Here is a 25,051-nt window from a genome sequence, read left to right on the forward strand (position 1 = left end):
AGAAGGAGATGTTTTGGAATTAGTGGTGATGGTAACTTTGTGGATATACTAAAAGTTACTAAATTGTATAATTTTTAAAGGGCTATTTTCATGGTAGATAAATTAAGTCAGTTAGAAAATCTTCTGAGGCTAAGAGTCAGTGTAGGTCAATTAAATCAATTGTTCCAAGTGGGACACAATTAGGATTTTAAAAAAAGATTTTATTTATTTATTTATCTATTTGAAAGGCAGAGTAAGACATACACACACAGAGAGGGACAGAGAGAGAGAGAGAGAGAGAGAGAGAGAGAGAGAGAATCTTCATCTTGTTTACTCTTCAAATGCCTGCAATAGCTGGGCCCAGGCCAGGTTGAAGCCAGGAACCCTGAACTCCATCCTGGTCTCCCACATGGGTGGCAGGACTCCATGGACTTGGACCATCATCTGCTGTCCTCCCAGATGTATTATCAGGAAGCTGGATCCCATTCCTGTCCTCTGTTAGCCGTGTGTGCCAACATTAGAGAGAGGCTGCAGGCTGAAGACTACAGTCCCACCTGCGAGACCCTTCCAAAGAGGCAGCAGGAGTCCAGCCAATTCCCTCCTTCCTTAGACACAGGATGCTTTGTGCTTCATAGGGGTGAGGCTATGACCTCAACCCCAAGATGGCAGGGCAGACACAGGACAGATGAACTGGGGTCTGGGAACGGATTCCCAGTCTCAACAGAGCTGTGTCTGGTGAAGCCTTTAGAGTTCAAGATCAATTCTGTTCCTACCCCTCTACAAGCCTCCCTGGACCCTTCTCATTAGGAGGCCCTGTAGGGAATGATGTGCTGGAGCCAGCTTGCTTTGCCTCCTGAGAGCTAATTGCTAAACCCTCAAGAACTTTGTAAGCTGCTTGTTAAACACAGCAATTATTAAAAATTAAATTGTAGAAACTTATAGAGTACTAAATCCTATTAAAACAGTCAAATACTCAAAATTCATCACTTCCAATTATTCCTATCTGTGATCTTGAGTTCTTTGTGTTGATGGTATCTATACAATGGCCATGCCACTGTGCCTGTCTTCCTAACTCCATGCTCAGCGACTTCATCTTGTAGCTTGAAATTGGCCGTGACGTACATATTACACCATAGACATCGGCAGATGCTACAAATCTGAGCTGATTAGGCTGTTACCATGATACCATACTTTTACAAACCACGCTGGCCAGAGATAAAAGAACCACGTACAAGTCCTTCTTTTCCCAAACCTTCCCATAGTAATTGCAGACCATGCCTGAAGAATGCCTGTTCTGTGGGTGAAATCCTTGCCTAGTGAAAGGGGTTTTTGTTGTGGCCAGAAATCTACTTTTGGAGGAGTTTTGAGTCATCACTCTGCTGCAGGTCCCTTGTCGTCACTATGTCCTGGCTTACCTTGACATCTGGTGTTTACCCCACACAGGGATTTCAGGGCAAGGCCGTTGGAGGCCAAGGGTGGCTCCTGGAGACAGATGGGCAGAGCGTCTGGCTTGGCATCAACCAGGGTATGGGCAGCAGTGGTCCAAGTAGGCACCACTGACCTGCAGGCGGGAGAGAGCCTGCCAGGTCAGCCATGAGCTTGGCACCAGGAAGAGAGGGTCCAAGCCAGCAGTGGTCACAATGAGGACAAAACCCTCATTGTGCAATCTTGTCGCCCAGAATGGATGGCTTTTGGACGGAAGTCTAAGTGATAACGTGTGCACGTGTCTAAATAAATGTTTGTGAACACAAGGCCACTAGGTTTTCTAGCAATATGAGCCTTATGTTTCATCATGTTCTCCCAGGACAAACAAGAACGACAACAAAACTCGCAGTTTTGTGCTCTGGTGCAAGATCATTGGAGACACTTTTGTGGCAGAAAGAACCCGTGCCACTTGGAAGATACATTATAGCCGGCAATCAATACCTTTTCATCGTACCAGTAAAAAAAAAATCCATTAAATGAATTTTTTAGAAGACACACCCATATACAAAGATGCATTTGGATACCGCTGCAAATGTTCATATTTAAAAACAGTGTTTCTAAACTTGGTTATAGGAAAGGAAAAAGCAGACACTTCCCCAATAGGTCCCTGCTCTGTTGCAATCTATAATTGGGAGCTGTTGTAAATTGTTACAGCCTTGGATGAATGAAAGGAATATAACAGGTTGTAGAACTGGAGAATGTTAAATCTTTGTTCCTAATGGCAAAACATGTTTTTCTCATTTTCATCAGAACGTGTGATCCATGCCATTTGAAATCAGATTCCAAACACAATGAGCCATTAGCGTAATAGCTCATTCCTAACAGCAGTCTTATAAATAATACATTCTTATCATGCACATGCAGCTCGCCGTGAAGCCAGAGAAAGGTATTTCAGGCCACCGAAGTTTTCGTCGCGCCAGCGCGGCTGTAGATTAGAAGGACATCTCCATGTGAACCAAGATGGATGCCAATTTTCCCTGCCGAGAGTGAGGCTGGCCGTCTCTCCCTGCACATATGGTAGATGGATTGGTTAATCAGCGTCTGCTGAGTCTTGGACCTAAAATTACAGAGAAGCCAGATGACTGTGGCTATGCAGCCTTTGTTCACGGGTGCACACAAGACAAACAATCACTAGTTATTTGGGAAAAAATTAAAATGTTTATTTTGGACTTTTTATTAAAGTGTCAATGGCTTTATAAAACAGCTGTGTAAACCCCAGCCTTTAGCAGCAACTATCATTTTGGGGGACCTGTAAGGAAATGGAGTATGTATGGAAAAACTACTTTTTAAAAATTCCTCTTGTGTTTCAGTATTAGGGAGAAAATAAAGGGAGTTGCACGTTTATTTTTCAAACACATGTTTGAGAGCAAATTTTTAAAAAACCCATCTCACCTATTTGAAAGATGGAGTCAGAAAGAGAGAGACAGAGGGAGATCTTCCGTCCACTGGTTCAATCCCCATATGCCTGTAACAGCTGGGGCTGGGTCAGGCCAATGCCAAGAGCCAGGAATTCAATCCGGGTCTCCCATGTGTGTGGCGGGGGCCCAACTGCTTGAGACATCACCCGCTGCCTCCCAGCATGCCCATTAACAGGAAGCTGGAATCGGGAGTGGAGCCAGAACTTGAACTCAGGCACTACGATATGGGACGCAGGCATCCCAAGTGGCAGCTTCACTTCCACGCCAAACACCCCCCCCACAAATGGATGTTAGCTGGAAGATTTATTTCAGAACAAATAGTTTAATACCCAATTTTATTTTTCTGTGCATTTTTAAAAGATTTATTTATTTATTTGAAAGTCAGAATTATATATAGAGAGAGCGAGAGAGGCAGAGAGAGGTCTTCCATCCCTGTTCGCTGCAATGGCCAGGGCTAGGCCAGGCCAAAGCTGGGAGCCAGTAGCTTCTTCTGGATATCCCACATCGGTGCAAGGGCCCAAGCACTTAAGCCATCTTCTGCTGCTTTCTTAGGCCCATTAGCAAGGAGGTGGATCGCAAGTGGAGCAGCCGGGTCTTGAATTGGCATGCATGCATATGGGATGCTGGCATTGAGGACAGTAGCTTAACCCATTGCGCCTTATCATTGGCCCCATTTTCTGTGCATTTAAAAGAGCATTATTTTGGCTGGTGCTGTGGCTCATTAGGCTAATCCTCTGCCTGTGGCGCCGGCACACTGGGTTCTAGTCTCGGTCGGGGTGCCGGATTCTGTCCCGGTTGCCCCTCTTCCAGGCCAGCTCTCTGCTGTGGCCCGGGACTGCATGGGCCCTGCACCTGCATGGGAGACCAGGAGAAGCACCTGGCCGCAGTGCGCTGGCCACAGCCGCCATTGGAGGGTGAACCAACGGCAAAGGAGGACCTTTCTCTCTGTCTCTCTCTCTCACTGTCCACTCTGCCTGTCAAAAAACAAAACAAAACAAAAAAACCCCATAATTTTAGCCTGATCTTCTGTTTTAAGACATTAAAACAGTAGCCATTTAGTCTGGGTATTTATGGAAGTATTCTGCATTCTTGAGAATAAAGGATGCCTGAGCTTGTTGAGATCTTTCTGAATGGAATGGTTATCTCAAGAAAAGAGGGATCAGGAGCCAGTGTTGTAGTGCAGTGGGTAAAGCTGCTGCCTCCAACATCTGTCTCCAGCTCCCTGCTAATGTGTCTAGGAAAGCAGCAGAAGATGGCCCGAGTACATCGGCCCCTACACCCATGTAGGAGATGCGGAAGAAGCTCCTGGCTCCGGCTTCAGCTTGGCCCAGCCCTGGCCATTGTGGCCATCTGGGGAGTGAACCAGCATATGGAAGATTCTCTCTCTCTCTAACTCTGACTTCCAAGTAGGATAAATAAGTCTTAAAAAAAAAAAAAAAAAAGGATAGAATCCAGTAGGTGTTGGTTTCTATTAGGGGCTATCAGCATCCACTCAGTCAGCTAGGATTTGTGTAAAGCCCACTCAATAATCACCAGGAGTCGTTTGTGTGAAATTTAAAGGACCATTCATTCTCTGTCTCTGAGACTGTAGTTTCCGTTAGGGTGCTGGGGGATGGTACGCCTGCAGATCAGACCTACCTGTGAACCATCCCAGCCTGACTCAAGTTCAGTTCACTAGAATGTTTCCCCACAGATACTCCTTTTCTCTCATCTCCTCCCCATCAGACCATCCAATCACTAGATAAATGAGCTCAAGAAAAAACCGGAAGTCAATGACCATGAATTTTCTCAAAATTGGGGATCAATAGACGGGCACTGGAATAACCTGTCTCACTGAGAACTGTGAATGGTGGAGAGGGAGAAAGTGCCCAGGAGTCCTGAACTCTTGGTGAGATTGCAAAAAATAAAGACACCAAAGGGCAGAGGACATGGGCTAGGCAGGGTTATTGTCTGGACGAGGAGGGCAAGGGTTAATGTTTCAATAGTTTCCTCTCAAGAACTCTCTGACAGTGTCCCTAAGTTGGTGATCACTCCCTGGATGTTGTTTTGAGCATGTTGTGTGTGCCGTGCATTGTGTTGGACAATGGAGCTGCTCAAAAAAGACACTTATTCCCCCCAACATCTCAGAGTGCCTTGTAAACCACCAGCCTGCCACAGCGTGCCAGGGGCTCATGGAAATTTTGTGACGAGAACCATCTGGGGTCTGGTAGAGTAACGAGGTGTTTTGCATGTTTCAGGTGGAAGGTGAAGCTGTTGGGTTCATGAGCGTGTGTTCAAGAGTGAACATGCTACTGTTGCACGAATGCTTTGACTTAAGGCCTTTCCACGGACTCTGCATGCCACATCCAGACGACATACTGGATCTACCCCAGGAGCCTAGTGATGGAGGTCAAGGTATGGGGGCCGGCACAGGAATGCATCAAGAAAGTAAATCCATGTCTTGGACACAACTGTGTAGCTTGCTACATAATAGAAGTGGATGGGGGATAGATAGATAGATATAGATGAATTTTTATAAAAGTTTTGCCAGGGAGCTACTATTGTAGATTTCCAAAGAACCCAGAGGTGGATTCACAAATCAGCAGCTCGCTGTATCTAAGAAAAGAATCATCCCCACCTTTTGCCGCTGTCTTCCAAACTGTAGTAACAAAGAGCGAGGCTCCAGAGAAAATTCTCACTGTACCCGTTATCTGCTCTTGTGCTTTTTTCTGGAAGAGAGTTAAAGGAAATATAATTTCTCTAAGCTGTGAGTGAAAATTCAGGATGAAAATGAGCACCCATGAAAATGCCTTCTGTCTTACATTTAGTTTGGTGCTTTTCCCGTATCAAGGGATTTTCGTGTGCATTATTTCATTGTATCCTCAGAAACTGATCCGGGAGGACTAGGGCAGGTAAAGTCCTCTCTATTTTTCACCTGCCCAAGCCTGTGCCAGGTTGTGAAGCTTGTTAGTGGCTGACCAAGGACGCTGACGCAGCCTCCCTCCCTGTGCTTTGGTGGGAGCTAACTGGCCCGGCAAGGTGATCTTTTCTCTGAAAACTACCCTTAACACACGAGCAGTTTGTTTCATGTCAACAAGTTACCTAATAAGCCGTCACTTTTGTGAGTAGCTGGTGACCTGCATATATCCCTCAGACTGTATTTTGTGTATGTGTGCTCGGGACAACATCTATCTGCTGGAATTTTTCAACTCCGTATTTGTGGACTTTTCCAGAACTATAGAAGTTCTATAACTATAACTATAACTATAACTATAACTATAACTATAACTATAACTATAACTATAACCTATGTGATTAGAAACGAACCCTCCAGGAGCAAACTTTGTCTCCCTGTCTCACATCCCTGCTCCCCTACCGGTTCTCCTCCCACCGACTCCTTTATAATTGGTTGCACTTGAATCTTTGACTCAGGCTGTGCTTCTGCGAGAGCCCAGATGTGTCTGTTGGGCTGGTCTTCCCCTACCAGCTGTGGGGACTTTTACTTACACAGAGCTGACTGGAGTTAGCGTGTAAATACCCCGGCTCCCTCACCCCTTAGGTAGGAGGGGTGAGACATGAGTTTTGGCCCATTTTCCAGAGTCCACGTCCCAGTTGTCCACGGTGTAATCTGAGTGATAACGAAGGCCTTCCCTTCCCTGCATCTCCTACCCGTCCTCCCTGGAGTCACCACCGCCCAAGTAAACTTGTTCTGAACTCCTTCACTCAAGGCCTGCTCCCTCCAACTGTGAAAACTTGGAATTTCATGCCAGTCTCAATGCTTTCAAGCAGAATGTCAAGACTCAACATCATTTTTTCTTTCTTTTTTTATGATTTATATATTTCTTTGAAAGAAATACAGAGAAAATGGGAGAAACAGAGAGCTCTTGTATCCACCAGCTAGCCCTGCATTAGGCTGAAGCCAGGAGCCAGGAACTTCATCCCGGTCTCCCATGTGAATGGCAGGGGCCCAAGTTCTTGGGCCATCCTCAGCTGCTTTCCCCAGGCCATTAGCAGGGAGCTGGATTGGAGTTGGAGCAGCCAGGACACTAACTGGTGCCCATACAGGGTGCTTGTGTTGCAGGCAGCGGCTCTACGTACTACACCACAATGCCACCCTAAAGACCCAACATTTTTAAGCCGCAACAGTCGCCCTCCTTTCTCTAGCCCCTTAGAAACCTTACGATAGCCTGCTGTCCATCATTCTACCCTTCTCAGAAGTTTCCATTGAATCTAAGTTTAGCCTTGACTGTTTATTTGCATTGTACCTCAGTAATTTGTGTGTGTGTACATATATATAACTATTATATACTTATAAACTTTTACTTTTGTGTACTAAACCTTAGAACTATTCTGGGTCCAGCTGGTGCCATGGCTTACTTGGCTAATCCTCCACCTGCGGCCCCGGCACCCCGGGTTCTAGTCCTGGTTGGGGCACCGGTTCTGTCCTGATTGCTCCTCTTCCAGTCCAGCTCTCTGCTGTGGCCCGGGAGTGCAGAGGAGGATGGCCCAGGTCCTTGGGCCCTGCACCCGCATGGGAGACCGGAAGGAAGTACCTGGCTCCTGGCTTCAGATCGGTGCAGCGCTGGCCGTAGTGGCCATTTGGGGGGTGAACCAACGGAAGGAAGACCTTTCTCTCTGTCTCTCACTGTCTATAACTCTATCTCTCTCTCTCACTGTCTAACTCTGCCTGACAAAAAAACAAAAACAAAACAAAACAAAACAAAAAACTATACCGGGACCAATAGGATATAGATTTTTGTCCCAGTATAGGGAAAAAACTAGTAAAAGTTCAATATTTTGTCTTCAATGGGTACCCTGTTCAGAAGCGGTGGCTTTCAGGGCAGGTGCTGTGGTACAGTGGGTTACACAGCTGCTGCTTAGACACCTGCATCCCATAGGGAGTGCCAGCTCGAGTCTCTGCGCCTCTGCTTCTCACTGTGCTTCCTCCTGCTGCATCTTGGGAGGCATCAGATGATGGTCCGGCTTGGGGACCTGGAAACAGTTTTGGGTTGTTGGCTTCTGCCCTGCCCATCTCTGGCTGTAGTGGGCATTTGGGAGTAAACAGGTGCAGTAAATGGAAAATCCATCCCCCTCCCCCCACCGCACTCCTGCCACACACACAGTTGCTCTACCTTTCAAGGAGATGAAAATAAATAAACATTAAAAAAAAGAAGTAATGAATTTCTAGAATATTGGAAGAGTTTGGAAAGAAACAGTAACAGAGTATACCAAAGGGCTTTCTGCTTGTGTCTGCTTATGACTGCACTAAATGAGGTCTAAGAACCCCTTAAATGTTAGCATCCCTGAAAACATACCGAACCACATCAAGATGTCCCATATGCCTGGAAGTTAATGAATATTCTCCATCAGTGACAATAAAATGGCTCAAAACAATGTTTTTTTTTTTCCAGTTGGCCCCACCACTGTCCCTGCATGGCATTTGCAAATCAAGCTGTGTCTTTTGTTAGCTCCATCCCCTCTATAAAGATTTTGGAATCAGAATTGAGCTGGCAATTTTCTTGATGATGCATCAGGCAAAATAGGGCACAGCCTGCATTTCCACAGCTGTATTGGCATTGCCACATCCAACAGTTAAAATTTTAAAAAGTGAAAACAAAAGGAAACTTTTTGTTCCGCACACAGGCTGGTGTGGTCTGGGCAGCACGTGACTCTGTTTCCAAAGACCGCTGCCTGGTTCAGCCTTGGCCATCCTTTTTTTTTTTTTTTTTTTTTTTTTGACAGGCAGAGTGGACAGCGAGAGGGAGAGACAGAGAGAAAGGTCTTCCTTTGCTGTTGGTTCACCCTCCAATGGCCGCCGCGGCCGGCGCACCGCGCTGATCCGAAGGCAGGAGCCAGGTGCTTCTCCTGGTCTCCCATGGGGTGCAGGGCCCATGCACTTGGGCCATCCTCCACTGCATCCCGGGCCACAGCAGAGAGCTGGCCTGAAAGAGGGGCAACCGGGACAGAATCCGGCGCCCTGACCGGGACTAGAACCCGGTGTGCCGGCGCTGCAAGGCGGAGGATTAGCCTATTGAGCCGCAGCGCCAGCCAAGCCTTGGCTATCCTCATCAGGCCCCCACAGCCTACCTCACAGTCTCTGTAGAACTTGATGTGCTCCTTGGTAGGGAGAAGTGTAATTTTTTCCTAAGAGAATCATGGGACTTTCAAAAGTATAAACATGAGCCCCTCGTGATCAAGCCATCCAGGAGAAGTGTTGCTGATTCTATGTAAAAGCTTCTTCCATTTCTGTAACATCCCCCATGTAAAACAGAGCAAATGTTGCTTTTATATGTTTCTAAGACCTCACTATTGCTGTTAGGAAATATTTATGTCTTACTTAAATTTCTATCCATTAAACTTTTGTTTGCTTCTTCTCTCAATTTCTGTCTGCTCTTAGGCTAGGAAGCACATGGAAGTCCCCTCTTTATGAGCTAGAACTAAAAAAAAATCAGAACAGTGGCTAAATTATCTCATTTGTTATGTATCAAGTAGCCCCAGGTCATTTAGCCTCCCTTCCAGGGTTGCATTTTATATTTCTGATTCCCCTCTAATTTGCTTAGTCTTTTTTAAAAATATTTATTTATTTATTTATTACAGAGAGAAAGGGGGAGAGAGAAGGAGGGAGTTGGATCGATCTTCCATCCGCTGGTTCACTCCCCAAATGGCCGCAATGGCCGTAGCTAGGCTAATCAAAAGCCAGGAGCAAAGAGCTTCTTCTAGGTCTCCCACGTGGGTGAAGGGGCTCAAGCACTTGGGCCATCTTCCACTGCTTTTCAAGGCCCTTAGCAGAGAGCTAGATCAGAAGAGGAGCAGCTGAGATACCAACCGTGCCCACATGGGATGCCAGGCCCGCAGGCATAGGCTTAGCCTACTATACCACAGCAATGGCCCCAACTCTGTAAGTTCTGATGCTTTGCTAGAGATGTTGATAACCAGGGAAAGAATGCCAGGCCTACACGCAGGCTGCCTGGGTTACGTCAAGGTTGACAGTCTAGACTCCTGCAGAGGTTCTCAGGGTGGAGCCCTTGCACTTGCAGCTTATGATCCACACCTGAAACCCAGGCAGTGCTGTCGAGGTCACTGCCCCAGAGCCATCTTGGTGAGCCTTTGGGTTCTTTAACAAAACCTGTTCCAGCGCCCGCCTCCAAACCGCATCTAATGACTTCAAAGACAGCATCCACAAGACACACAGGCAAGCACTTGCAAGCCTATTATTTTGCCAAGAGCAAGTTCACTGGGACCCACATTCCCTCTTTGCTCTTCGGCTCTGGGCGCAGCCAGTGATATGACTTGGGGTCTCACTCTCCAGCAGTCGGATTCATTTCACAATGGCGGAAACACAAGCACGGTTTTTACATAGGCCCTGGAGGTCTTGGAAAGAAAAGTGGCTTTATTTATATTCGTTATGAGCATTATGCACTGGGATTATTTTCTCAGTAGGCAACGTCTCTTTTGCCCGTATTTATGAAGCAGGGGAGAAGGCATTTAATGAATTTCAAGAGTGTATTTGACTGTAAAACACATCTCAGTATATTCACATGTAAATAACCCTTTTATTTGTTCTCTCTGGTGACCTTCTTTCTTTTGGGGGTAGATCACAGTTTGTTGTTGTTTTCCATTTCCAAAGTGGAGGCTGAATGATAATAATGAAAGATTATGCAAAAAAAAAATCCATGTTTAAAATAATGTTGATATGCCACTTGTGTTGCAGGATAATTATAGTAATTTGGCTATTACACTATATGGAGTCAGGAGTTGCTTGCTAGAAAACACGGTGATAGGGGTGATTCAAGGGATTTTCATCCCAACTGGCTGTTTGATCCCGCTGACTTTTCTCTTGAAAATCAATTGCTTGCAGTGAATACTCTGAATTTCCCCTTGATTAAATTGGCTGTCGGTGGACTGCACCCACTGCACTGGGATCACTGTGAGTTCTGTCTATTTACAAAGGATTTTTGATGACTCTTAAAATATCATGGACCAAATTTAATCTGAGCAAAGCGACTATTACTAAGGAAGCAATTACTAAAAATCACAGTCTTGGCACATGGCAACAAACAAAGGAAGATTTATTAATTTTCATGCCAAACATGAGGCAGTCACTTTGCTTCAGGGTGGAAATCCTTCACCCCTACTGCATTTCCCTTGGGCCTTTGGTGTTTTCAGATCTTCAAAGACAGTTGGGCTTGCTCAGCCAGAGACCTGCGCACTGTCATTAGCAACTTTTCTATGTCCTTCGGAAGTTATTAGTAGATTCAGGTTTTCTGTATTTTTTTAAAATCAATACTAGGGAGTTGGATTTTTCTAGAAAAGCATCACTTAGTAGTATATGGAGATTAAAAAGCTATTTGCATAAACTTCTGTTAAAGTGTGCCTGCCTGCCCAGACCCAGTCACATTCTGGGAAGCTGCACTTTTGAGAAGAGAACGATTTGAAGATTATTGCTGGTAAGCAAGGAACCAAGAGGATATGACTCAAATCTGCCTCCCTGGCTGGAGAGCAGGGAGAGGTTTATGGATTAGGTGGGAGAACGCTGGTGTGTGGAGGTGCCCAGCAAGGCAAACAGTGATTGCAAAGGCTCAGAGGAGTCAGGCCAGCGTGGTGAGTTGGACTTTTAATTCTGGATTTCCATGGTCTCTGGACCTCTTGCTTCTGACCAGGCTCTGGTGTGCTCAAGTTCCAGTGTTGCTCTGGCTGCTTTGTTTCCGCTGCTTAGATTTTCTTTCTGTGGTGCGTGCCTGGGTGACCTGACATACAGTTGTCTGCTCTGGTTCCTTCTGTGCATGCGCAGCCATGTCCTGAAAACCAGGGACTTAAGAAATAAGGTGAGACCCATTTTTAAAAAAAGAGTTATTTATTTATTTGAAAGTTAGAGTTAAACAGAGAAGGAGAGGCAGAGAGAGAGAGGTCTTCCATCCTCTGGTTCATTCCCAGTTGGCCACAATGGCCGGAGCTGCACTGAACCGAAGTCAGGAGCCAGGAGCTTCCTCCGGGTCTTCCCATGTGGGTGCAGGGGCTCAAGGACTTGGGCCATCTTCCACTGCTTTCCCAGGCCATAGCAGAGAGCTGGATCGGAAGTGGAGCAGCCAGGACTCGAACCGGTGCCCATATGGAATGTTGGCACTGCAGGTGGTAGCTTTACCTGCTACACCACAGTGCTGGCCCCAAGACCCATTGTTAAAGCAGGAGATCAGGAAACTTCCAGGAAAAGAATGGGGATGTGTAACAAGGGTATTTTGTGCATGCGTTTAGAGCATCAAAGTAAAACTAAGTAACAGGGCAGTCCAATATCAGTTGTTTTAGACACACTCATATATGTATATATTTGTGTATGGATATATGTGTATGTACATCCAACTCCACATGGGAAAAGATTCCACCTTCTTTAAGGTTAATTTACTTGAAAGACAGAGTAGCAGAGTGAGAAAAAGAACAAGATCTTCTGTCCACTGGCTCACTCCCCAAAGTGCTTGCAACAGCTGGAACCGTGCCAGGCCCAAGCCAGGAGCCAGGAACTCCATTAGATTCTCCCTCATGGGTAGCAGGGGCCCAAGCACTTTAGCCACCTTCTGCTGTCATGTAGGATGCATTAGCAGGGAGCTGGATTGGGAATGGAGTACCTGGGACTCGAACCAGCACTCCCATACAGGATACAGGTGTCCAAAGTGGCGGCTTAACTCACTGCACCACAGTGCTCACACCCAGACTCCATCTTTTTGATTAAATGCTAATTTAAATCTACATGAAATATTTTGGAGTGATGAGAAAATCACAAAAGTAACTATACTGAAAATATCATTCCTCACAAACATGAAAAAATATTCAACTTTTTTTTTTTTTTTTAATTTGACAGGTAGAGTTGTAGACAGTGAGAGACAGAGACAGAGAGAAAGGTCTTCCTTCTGTTGGTTCACTCCCCAAATGGCCGCCACGGCCGGCGCTATGTCGATCCAAAGCCAGGATCCAGGTGCTTCCTCCTGGTCTCCCATGTGGGTGCAGGGCCCAAGCACTTGGGCCATCCTCCACTGCCTTCCTGGGCCACAGCAGAGAGCCTGTAAGAAGAGACTGTAAGAAGAGCAACTTGGACTAGAACCCGGTGCCCATATGGGATGCCGGCGCCACAGGCGGAGGATTAACCAAGTGAGCCACGGTGTCAGCCGTAATATTCAACTTTTCTAAAACTGAAACATACATTAATGCCTAAGATTTTTTCCTCTCTTTTCCCTATTAAAATATAAATAGATGTGGCAATTAAAACACTTATTTTTGGACAAGAAGAACCATAATAAGCACTCAGAGTCTATGACAGCTCTGAAGACCCTCTGGAATATAATTTGGCCATGGTTTTCAGAACCCATTAAATGTTTATTTTCTTTTATCTCAACTATGGGAAATTTGAGGGAATTGTTCTAATAATATAATAATATAAAAAGATGTATCTAAGAGTGTTCACTAAGCTTAACCATAATACTAAAAGTATACAAACAAAAAATATCCAAATAAATTAAGAAGCCCCAAATCTCCTATACGAAGGAGATAGCTCAGTTTATAAGCATCTGCCAGACAGATACGTAGCACCCTTTAAAAAAAGAAGGTTACAAAAAAATAAAAAGAGGAAGTAGTTGAGATAAATAGATAGTGTCTTAGGGAGAAACAGTTAATGCACAATGAATCGCAGTGTGAGTGAGATGACCTGTGACACCTGCCTTATGGAGAGTCCTGGGAAGTCAGGCGTTGAAATGACAAAGCGGACCCATCAGGGAACGGGCACCAAGGCAGTGCTTTCCTTTCTACTCCGTACTTTTGAAATGTGGAAAGGAACCTTACTTTATAAAAGTATCACAGGCACACTTTTTCCTTCCTGAACCATTTGAGAGGATGAAGAGGAAGGGGTCCTCAAAATTTTATGGAAAATATGTAGTGCAAAGAAACTACAGATTTCAAAGATTTTTTTTGAACCAAAATAAAATTATCTTTTAATTCCCAAGCTCATATGTTGCCATCATGATGTCGAATCGCCTCTGAATACTTTAGTGTGTATTTTCTTTTAAAAAATAGCTATTTACTTATCGATTAATTGAAAGGCAGAGTTACAGAGAAAGAGGGCAAGAGAGACAGATATTTTGTATCTGCTAGTTCTATCCCCAGATGGCTGCAATGGCCAGGGCTGGACTGATAATGAAGCCAGGAGCCAGGAGCTTCTTCCAGGTCTCTCACATGGGTGCAGGGGCCCAAGCAGTTGGGCTGTCCTCTGCTGTTTTCCCAGGTGCATTAGCAGGAAGCTGGATCAGAAGCGGAACAGCTGGGATGGGGAACAGTGCTCTGATATGGAATGCCAGCGTCACATACTGCACCACACAGCTGGTTCTGTTATTTTTTTTTTCCTAAAGTTTCTCAGTGATGAGTTTGACGTTGTGCATGTGGAACTCTGGGCTCTTAGTGTGTCCTCTCTGGGGTGACACATTTTCAGCCTGTCCCGTAATTGATGAAGTGTCACTTTGATCACTAGATGAGACTGTCTCCTGTAGGTAAAAACCAAAAGTCATTCCAGTTCATCCTAGTTTAATCATCCTAGTTTAAACTCGTAATAATTTCTTTATTCCTGGCCTCTGTTTTGGCTCTACCCTGATTTTCACCTGGAAATCAGCTGATCCTGTTTTACTGCCATCTTGGAATTTCAGCTTGGCCCCGCCCAGCACCCCTGCACAGGTAGTTGCTGCTGTTGAGGTCTCCCTGGGTCAGTGATGCTCTTGGTTGCTGGGTGAGTCATTACTTCTTTACCCCTGGTAACCACTGCTCTGGGGTCCGTTTTGGGTGTTGGTTCCTGATTGTCCTCGTGACAAAAATAGTCTTCAGTGAGACAGGCTCCTTCACTACCTCTAGAACTAAGATGCTCACGAACTGCATAGACCCAGCTCCAGGTGCCCAGCCTGAAGCTTTACCTGCAGTTCCTTCTCTTCTTTCGTGGTTGTCCTCTCTCTTCTCTCTCTCCCTCCCCCTTTCCCTCTCCCTTCCCCTTCTCCCTCTCCCTCTCCCTCTCCCTCTCTGTCTCCCTCTCCCTCTCTCTCTCTCTGTCTCCCTCCCCCTCTCTCCTATTTAAGTTGTCTTTGCTTTTTATCGTCTCATGAATATTTTCTGGAGCAGAGTGTGGAAGATCCCAGTTTCCCTGTGAACTTCCTGAGTGGCTCACACAGCGACAGCTCCAGACACAAAGGGTGCCCATAACTGTGCTTGATCCATGATGTAGAAGACTCCTCTGAAGTCTGTGTCAGGTCATCCAGCTTCAGCCCACAGGGCATCTTAAGATCCGTAGGGGTAAAGACAGCTACAAGACAGCCTAGCGTCCCAGTGAGGATCTGGGCAGTCAGAAGCAAGATAGGAAGATGGGAGAGATTTTGGAAACATTTATTATTGACAGAATGTGTAAGGCAGCAAGGATCCAGTTTACAGAAGTCTAAAAATAGCTCAAAGTCAAAGAACAGGACTAGCATCCGATAGCTCCTGTGGGTTTCCATTGAAGCACAGAATTCCTTTCTGTAATCACCCTTGTTCTGAGCAAAGATAATCAGAGTAAATTCCATCTGATTATTTACGGGAGGACATCAAAAATTATAACAAACAGGTCTTTTTTATGTTTGTTTTTATTTGAAAGAGTGGCAGAGAGAGAGAGAGAGAGAAAGAGAGAGAGAAAGAGAGCTCTTCCATTCACTAGTTAACTTCCCAAATGCCTACAGCAGCTGGGGCTGGGGGCCAGGAATTCATCCAGGTCTCCAACATGAGTGGCAGGAATTCAAGTACTTGAGCCACCATCTGCTGCCTCCCAGGGTGTGCCTTAGCAGGAAGCTGAATTGGAAGTGGAGGTGAGACTCAAGCCCAAGCAGCCTGATAGGGCTACCAAGCAGCAGCTTAACCTGTTGTGCCACAACGCCTGCCCCTAGATAGGTCTTTTATTTATTTATTTATTTATTTATTTTTTTTTTTTTTTGACAGGCAGAGTGGACAGTGAGAGAGACAGACAGAGAGAAAGGTCTTTCTTTTGCCGTTGGTTCACCCTCCAATGGCCGCCGCGGCCGGCGCGCTGTGGCCGGCGCACCGCGCTGATCCGATGGCAGGAGCCAGGAGCCAGGTGCTTTTCCTGGTCTCCCCATGGGGTGCAGGGCCCAAGCACCTGGGCCATCCTCCACTGCACTCCCTGGCCACAGCAGAGGGCTGGCCTGGAAGAGGGGCAACCGGGACAGAATCCGGCGCCCCGACCAGGACTAGAACCCGGTGTGCCGGCGCCGCTAGGCGGAGGATTAGCCTAGTGAGCCACGGCGCCGGCCCATAAGGACAGATTTTTAAATATTTGTTTATTTATTTGAAAACCAGAGTTATTGAGAGAAAGAAAAGAGGGAGATGGGGAGGGGGAGAGAAAAAGAAAGAGAGAAAGAGAGAGAGAGAGAGAAAGAGAAGTATCTTCCATCCACTGGTTCATTCCCCAGATGGCTGCCTTGGCCAGGGCTGGACCAGGCGGAAGCCAGGAGCCAAAAGCTTCATCTGGGCCTCCCACGTGGGTGGCAGGGTCCCAAACTCTTAGGCCATCTTCTGCTGCTTTCTCAGGCACATTCACAGGGAGCTGGATCAGAAGTAGAGCAGCCAGAACTTGAATGGGCACCCATATGGGATGCCAGCTTTGCAGATGGTGGCTTCATCTGCTATACCACAATGCAGGCCCCTACAAGGACAGATTTATATTGAATCAATGTAAATAAATGATTTTTCCATGAAAATGAGCACACTCAATGAGAGTTTGTGAATTCTGGAGGGATCAGGCAGGGAAAAAAGATAAATATTTCATTTCTGTTATATAATATATAAATATAGTATGTGAGATTTCTGTAAATTATTGATAGCTTAAGAGAAAAGAGGAAGGTTTCCTTAAATACAGGAGCAGTGTTTTATTATTTTATTTGTTTGAAAGAGAGAGAGAGAGATCTTACATCTGTTGATTGGCTCCCCAAATGGCCACAACTGCCAGGGCTGGCCCAGACAGAAGCCGGGAGCCAAGAACTTCATCCAAGCCTCCTACATGGGTGTCAGGGCTCAAGCACTTGGGCCATCTTCTGGTGCCTTCCCAGGTGCGTTAGCAGGGAGCTGGCTGGATCAGAAGTGGAACCACCCGAACTCAAACCGGCTCTGTGTTTATGGGATGGCACAATTTGCTGCTTAACCCACTGTGCCACAATGTACTGGAATTTAATGTGCCTATATATGTATATGTGTGTGTGTGTATGTATATCTACCATCTTGCTTTCTACCTTTCTCTTACATTTCTGTGTCTTATTCCTGGTACCATATATTTGCATCTTTTCTTTCTGAATATTACCAGTGATAATGTCGATTTAATTGGTATTTTCAAAGAGCCAGCTTCAAGATTTCATTGATCCTCTCTATTATATTTTGGGACTGCATCAGTGATCCATTGTCACAGTAATGCTGTTAACAAGTAACCAGAAAACTGCATTGGCAAACCACAAAAAGCATGTATTGCTCATGCATCTGGGGTCAATGAGACAGCTCTGCTGATACCTTTTGTTTGTTTTGCTTGAAAACATTTCTTTATATACTTATTTACACTTGTAAAGAAGAGAGACATAGAGAGACAGAGATAGCCAGTGGGAGATCTTCCATCTGCTTGCTCACTCCCCAAATTCCTACTGTAGTCTGGACTGGACCAAGGTGGAGCCAGGAGCCTGTGAGCTCAATCCAGGTCTCTCACATGGGTGGCAGGGACCCAAGTACTTGAGCCATCACCTGCTGCCTCTGAGGGTGCACATTAGCAGGAAGCTGGGATTGAGATTAGAGCCAGGACCTGAAGCCAGGCACTCTTGTATGAGATGTGGGTGTCCCCAGCGGCTCTGCTCAGCTTGGTCAGTTCTTCTCACTTGTCCTGAGGCTGGTTGGCTATGAACTCTTCTAAGCCAGCTGTGGTGCTGCTCCCCATCCCTCTCATCCTTTCGAAGGCCGCATTGGGCACATTCTTATGGGAGTGGCAGAGAAGCAAGAGAGAAAATGGAGACACGCAAGAGCTCTTGACTTTGCGTTTCGAACATGCTGCATGTTCTTAAATACATGGAAGCTAAAGAATCAGCAGCATCCCTAAAGTCATGTTTGTACACATACACACATGCACACACACAGACACACGCACATGCATGCACACACACACGCACACAGAGTACTGATCAGTTTTGTCGTGACAGTTCTTGTTCCTGACCCAAGGAAACAAACTCAAACTTAGCACTGATGTTCTGATTTGTGACAGAAGTGGGGAAAAGGCATCTGTTTACTTGGAGGAGGAAAAAACATGTCTGCCCACCTCAGGGCAGTTCTCTGAGAATGACCAGCACCTGGAGCTCCCGTGCAGCATAGCGTATGCCCTGGGGTCTGCACCACCTGCAGGTGAGGGGAGTTTCATTAAAAAATCGAAAAGCCCTTTGTGCTCCCTTCCTGTGTGGCATGGTGGACTTTATTATCAGGCTCCTGTGTTCATGCAGTCAGCCAATGCTGAATTCTCCCTGCGTACTGGACCTTAGGAGCCTCGTGTAGTACAAGGTGATTCTAATTTCATCTGATGGCAAGCTGAGCATTCGAGGCAAAAGTTTACAATAAAAGTTTTGAAGGATGGAAAAGTTTGGTGGGACCATAGCAGAATTATACCGAAGTCAACACAGGTAATCTTTTGAGTCAAAACTTCAAAAACAACAGGATGAGTCTCCTGGCCAAAGGACCAAAATGTGCAGAATAAGCAGACTCTGGCTTATAGGGGAAAGAACAAGTTCAGTATTTGCTGGAGCAGCAGGAGGTGAAGCAGGATGGAACACTGAGGCCAGGTGGGCGGTAAGACAGTCCGCTTTTATTCCATTCAGTCTGTCATGTGTGATGAGGCACTGTTGAAAATCTTTTTGGAAATGATTTACTTATTTATTTGAAAGGTAGAGTGACAGAGACATTGAGGGGTGTGTGTGTGTGTGTGTGTGAAGAGAGAGAGAGAGATCTTTGATCTCTTGGTTCATTCCTCAAATGCTGGCACCTACCAGGACTAGGCCAGGCTGAAGCCAAGACTCGGGAACCCCATTTGGATCTCCCACTTGGGTGGCAGGAACCCACACATGTGGGCCATCACCCACTACCTCCAAGACCCAGTAGCAGGATGCTGGAGCAGACATGCAGAGTAGCTGGAATGTGAACTAGGCACTCTGATATAAGATGTGGGCTTCCCAAGCAGTGGCTCACCCTGCTGCACCACAGTGACCACTTGTGTTAGAAAGGGCTACGTGGCCACAGCTTCCAGTTCACCAGAAAGACTTTCCCAAGTCCAGTGTGGTGTCCAGGAAGGAGATGAGGAGGGGCTGAACCATAACAGTGACCATGGCATTGGCCTGGGGAGATATTTTGGAGAGTTGATGGAACTTGATATCTTAAGGGAAGTTGTGTAAAAGGGAAACAGCAAAGATGACTTCAGGAACTGGGTGGACAGGGGTAACACAAGTGACTGTGTTATTTGGGGGAGATGCTGCCATGATGACAGTCATTTCTGATTTGCACAGGCTGAACGGGATCTTCCTGGTAATCGTTTAAATGGATACCCTACTTTCAGTCAGCTGCAGGTATCCAGTGAGGGCAACTAAAAACTGAACTCCCCAAAAGGCGCCCTTGTCCTGATCCACAGAACCTGTAAATGTCACCTTAGGTTTAGAAGAAGGGTCTTTGGGGAGCTGATGAAGGATCTTGAGAGGGAGAGATTGTCCTGGCCTGTCCGCGGAGCCCTAAATGCCGTAGCAGGGTCCCTATCGAAGGAGAGACGGACGGGGAAGGCTGTGCACACAGGGAGGGAGGCGGCAGTGTGGTCATGGGAGCCGAGACTGGCACAACACGGCCACAAGTCCAGGGATGCTGCCACCTCCGGGAGCGGGAAGAGGCAAGGAGTGCTCCCCTCGAGCCTGTGTCGTGGGAGTGGTCCTGCTGAGCCCTCGACGTCAGCCCCCAGGAACACTGATTTCCAACTTCTGGCCTCCAGTACTGCGAGAGAAGAAATTTCCGTTGTTATAAGCCACTAAGTGAGTGATAATTGGTTAGAGCAGCCACAGGAAACCAACACAATTACCAAGAAGACCTAAGGGTAGGAGGCCAGCCAAGGAAGAAAAACGTGCCGAGAAATAGGAGTTCTTCACTCTGCAACAGAAGTCCTTGTGAGCGTTGCTGTGCGCTTTGTTTCCATTGCCTTTTCCCAGCTCAGGGCTCCTTCCTGTCATCCCGGTCTCTGCTTAAATGGAGGATGTCTCTGACCACTCCCTCGAAAGGAGCTCCCCAGGTCAGGCCTTCTACCCAGTGTCCCAACTTAGTATTGTCTTGTTTACTTACCAGCTAGCTTCAGCAGCCGGAGGCCCTGTTCTCTCTTGTTCATTGCCGAATCCACAGCGCCTAGGTTGTTACTGCCTCACAAGTGGGACATGTGAAATACGTGTTTTTAAATGAATGAATGAACAAATAAGGGCCCACATGGTGTGTTTGCTTACACCTTTGCTCTAGCAACTCTCATACTAAGATACGTGCATGTGCATGTGTGTGCACACACGTGTAGTATTCATGTGTGCGTGTGTGTGTGTGTGTGTACCACTCATGCACCCTGATCACTTGGAAGACTCTTAGGGTCAGATCTATATCTTACTCATTATTTCATTCTGGGCACGTCTGCAACTTGTTCTCCATTGAACTTTGAATTGAATGGTTTAACTTAATTTCTCCTCTTTCCCCTTTCCTCCTTTTAAAACCAAACACCTTAAATTCATTTGTCAGTCTTTTTTTAAAAAAGATTTATTTATTTATTTGAAAGAGTTAGAGAGAGAAGGAGAGGCAGAGAGAGAGAGGTGCCGGTTTGAGTCCCGGCTGTTCCACTCGCGATCCAGCTCTCTGCTATGGCCTGGGAAAGCAGTAGAAGATGCTCCAAGTCCTTGGGCTCCTGCACCCACATGGGAGACCCAGAAGAAGCTCCTGGCTCCTGGTTTCGGATCAGCCCAGCTCTGGCCGTTGCTGCCATTTAGGGAGTGAACCAGCGGATGGAAGACCTTTCTCTTTGTCTCTCCTTCTCATTTTCTGTAACTCTACCTCTCAAATAAATAAATAAAATCTTAAAAAAAAAAAAGCTAGGATAATGCCGTTAAAGCTGAGTTCCTTTGGATTGGTTTCTGAGCCCGTTTCTCCCTTTTCTCCGTAGAAATAGCTATTGCCATAGCTATATCCTTCCAGACCTCTTTCTTACACTTTTTTTTTAAGATTGCAAGACCAAGCCTTTTTTATTTTATTTTATTTTTGACACATAAAGTTAGACAGTGAGAGAGAGAGAGAGAGAGAGAGAGAGAGAAAGGTCTTCCTTCCGTTGGTTCACTCCCCAGATAGTTGCCACGGCCGGCACTGCACCGATCCGAAGCCAGGAGCCAGGAGCCAGGTGCTTCCTCCTGGCCTCCCATGCGGGTGTAGGGTCCAATCACTTGGGCCATCCTCCACTGCCTTCCTGGGCCACAGCAGAGGGCTGGACTGGAAGAGGAGCAGCCGGGACTAGAACCCGGCACCCAATATGGGATGCCGGCGCTGCAGGCGGAGGATTAACCAAGTGAGCCATGGCACCAGCCCCCTCATTCTAGCTTTTGATGGTAGTGCTTTTTATGTAAATGATGTCACACATGCATGCAATATTTGGAAATGTGCTCCTCCACTCAGCTTGTTGAGACCTAATTACGTGCCTAATTAAGTGCCTAGGACTAGGACATTCCTTTTTTTTTTTTTTAAAGATTCATTTTTTATTTATTTGAAAGGCAGAGCTTCAGAGAGGTAGACAGCGAGAGAGAGAGAGAAAGAGAGAGAGAGAGAGAGAGAGGTCTTCCATCTGCCAGTTCACTCCCCAAATGGCCCCAACGGCTGGAGCTACGCAGATCTGAAGCCTGGAGCCAGGAGTTTCTTCCAGGTCTCTCACATGGGTGCAGGGGCCCAAGCACTTGGGCCATCATCTGTGGCTTTCACAGATGCATTAACAGAGAGCTGGATCAGAAGTGGAGCAGCTGGGACTCAAACTGGCTCCCATATGGGATGTCAGCTCTGTAGGCGGCGGCTTTACCCGCTGTGCCACAGGGCCGGCCCCTAGGACATTCCTTTTACCTTCTGGGAAGCATTGTGCTGTGCGGAATGTGCCCCATCCATTCTTGGGTGGATGTTTGGTTTGTTTTGGTTATTTTGTTATTGCAAACAGTGCTGCAGTAAACATCTTTTGCACGTGCCGCCTTGGATCCTTGCAAGAGTTTCTGCCAGAATTGCTCTCAGTGACCAGGAGATATTCACATAAACCACCAAACACGGCCATACCATGGCCCTCTTTCTGAGCCTCTGCTCTTTCCACAACACTTAGTGCTGTTGTTGTTTTGACTGTGGCAAATACAATAGATATGAATAGAAATGTTTTGGTTCGATTTCTTTGAAAACCATTGGTGTTGAACAATTTCACTGTGCTTATTGGTCACTGAACGTTTCCTGTTCATTCACTTCCCTGCCTATTGGGTTCTCTTCCTGCAGCGTTCTATGTGTTACAAATATTTTGTCTGTGTATATGATTTTTAAAATCTTTGGAGGAGTACTTTGACAGAAATTTTAAATTTTGATGTGGTTTTGCCAATATTTTTCTTTTTTAACCTCTGATTTGTATTTTTCTAAGTAAGGGTTTCCTCATCCATAAGGTCACAGAAATATTCTGTATTTTCTTCTAGCAATTTGGAAGTGAGTGTTTAAAAAAAAACTTTAGGCTGTAATCTGTATGCAAATGATTTTTGTATCTTATATGAAGTTAGGGGCTGGAATTCTTTTTTTTCTCAAATAGCTAGCCAAAACTACTTATTGGATAGTCTTTCCCCAGCAGTTTGAAGTGCTACTGTTAACATATATCGACATTTCATAACTGCCTGTCTCTTCTAGATTCCACTCTGTTCTATTCCTTCCCCCAGTAAACCACTATTTTGATAACTATATTTAGCAGTTATGACTTTGTGTCTTAATATTCAGTAGGAAATTTGACCCACTGGTGGTTCTTCTTTCTTAAATTAAAAAATGATTTATTTTATTTATTTGAAAGGCAGAATTAGAGAGAGAGAGAAAGAGAGAATCTTCCATCTGCTGACTTCCATCTCAAATGGCTGCAACAGCTAGGACTGGGCCAGGCTGAAGTCAGGAGCCTGGAACTCTATCTGGATCTCCTTTGTGGGTTCAGGGGCCCAACCACTTGGGTCATCCTCTGCTACTTTTCCAGGTGCATTAGCAGGGAGCTGGATGGGAAGTGGAGCAGCTGGGACTTGAACCGGTGCTTATATGAGGTGTGGGAGTTGCAGGTGTTATCTTAACCCGCTATGCCATGGTGCCAGACCCCTTAAATCTCTAAACTGATTATTCTTCCATATTTACTCTTTTAGAATCAGTTTATTTCATGATACAAGAAATATGGTTGGGATTTTTGATGGCTATTTAAAGAAAATATAACAAAAAGCATGAGATTATATATTATTTGTTCCTAAAATCTTCAAAATGTATTATTTTGCATTCTGTGTGTGTTAATCTTAGTAGATAAAGTCAGAGTAGATCCAGAGTCTGGTGGAGTCTCCAGTCTGTACCAGCTGGGGGCTCTGTCTAAGGGTAACGATGCAGAATGAAGACTGCGACATGTCTTGCTGTGCCTTGGGCGAGCCCTGTGTTCAGAGGTGCCTGGGCCCCTGGCTTTATTTGGTTTGTGGTAAAGCTACTCTGGAGAAGCAGTCTCACTCAGAGAAGAGGCCCTAGAAAACCGTGTCCTCTCTCCCGCTGGAAGAAATCAATCCCTAGCTCCCGACTCCTAAGCTGCTTAGGTGGTATAAGCTGTAAAATTACAATGAAGCTGGCAGCCTCAGTGGTGGTTTCGGTTGTGTGTTACATAATACCACGACCTGGACTTTTCCCTGGGATACCATCTCACGTTTGAAAACCTCAGGGCACATTATGAACATTGACTAATTAAACCTCACAAAACCCCAGAGACACAGGGAAGAGAGGTAACAGCATCACCTCGCCCAGTTCTGAAATGCAGCCACCTCTGGGGACAAGCACAGCAGCTGCTTAATAATAACCCACAACACCTCACGACGGTTCAGCCAGGACAGTAAGGCATTGTGCTTGGTAATTGTCGTTTGAACATTAGACTGTCAAATAATTAAGTCAGCAGGATTATTAGTTCATTGCAAACCTCATGTGTTCTTCAAGACCTTTTATTTGTTGGTGGCTTTATCCCAATTATAAAAGAAATCCACAATGCACCTAAGTTCTACAGTTCTTTTCTGCTGTGCTCTTTGGAGTTCTTCAAGTTGTAGGAAAGACATGTGTTTTTTGTAAGATAAACAAAAATCAACAGATATTGATATAAATGCTTTTTTCATTTACAAGTTTGCTTGCAGGGATTGGCATTATGGCATAAGGAGATCATCTGTGGCACTGCATCCCCTATGGGCACTGGTTAAAGTCCTGGCTGCTGCACTTCCGATCCAGCTCCCTGCTAATATGCTTGGGAAAGCAGCAGAAGATGGCCCAAGTGCTTGGGCACCTGCCACCCACAAGGGAGACCAGAATGAAGTCTCAGCCCTAGCCATTGTGGCCATTTAGCTAGTGAACTAGATGGAAGACTGACTCTCTCTCTCTCTCTCTCTCTCTGCTTTTCAAATAAATAAATCTTTCAAAAAAGGTTTGGGGGCTGGCATTGTGGCATAGCAGATAAAGCCAACCCCTGTGATGCCAGCACCCCATATAGGCACCAGTTTGTGTCCCGGCTGCTCTACTTCTGATCCAGCTCTCTACTAATGTCTTGGGAAAACTAGCAAAGGATGGCCCAAGAGTTTGGGTTCCTGCCGCCCACGTGGGAGACCCAGATGCAGTTTTTGGCTCCTGGTTTCATGGCCATTGCAGCCATCTGGGGAATGAACCAGTGAATGGAAGATCTCTCTCTCTCTCTCTCTCTCTCTCTCTCTCTCTCTCTTTCTCTTTCTCTTTCTCTTTCTCTCTCCTCTCTCTCTGTAAACTCTTTGAAATAAGTAAATCAACCTTTTTTAAAAGTTTGCTGCTGAGCAAAACGAATCAACGGTGGTGAA

General features: G+C 45.9%; 1 protein-coding gene across 2 annotated transcripts in view; it reads left to right on the forward strand.

The window, feature by feature from the left end:
- The window catches only part of CFAP61 (cilia and flagella associated protein 61), a 250,889-nt gene that overhangs the window by 35,258 nt on the left and 190,580 nt on the right, over positions 1 to 25,051 (forward strand). For both annotated transcript variants that reach the window (XM_008256339.5, XM_008256340.5), the window contains exon 8: positions 5,120 to 5,276. In XM_008256339.5, the coding sequence (XP_008254561.3) occupies positions 5,120 to 5,276 (157 nt within the window). The remainder of the gene's footprint in view (positions 1 to 5,119; positions 5,277 to 25,051) is intronic.

This window comes from Oryctolagus cuniculus, chromosome 11 (assembly GCF_051225735.1).
Source record: "Oryctolagus cuniculus isolate XC-2025 breed Fujian yellow rabbit chromosome 11, ASM5122573v1, whole genome shotgun sequence".
Taxonomy (NCBI): Eukaryota; Metazoa; Chordata; class Mammalia; order Lagomorpha; family Leporidae; genus Oryctolagus; species Oryctolagus cuniculus.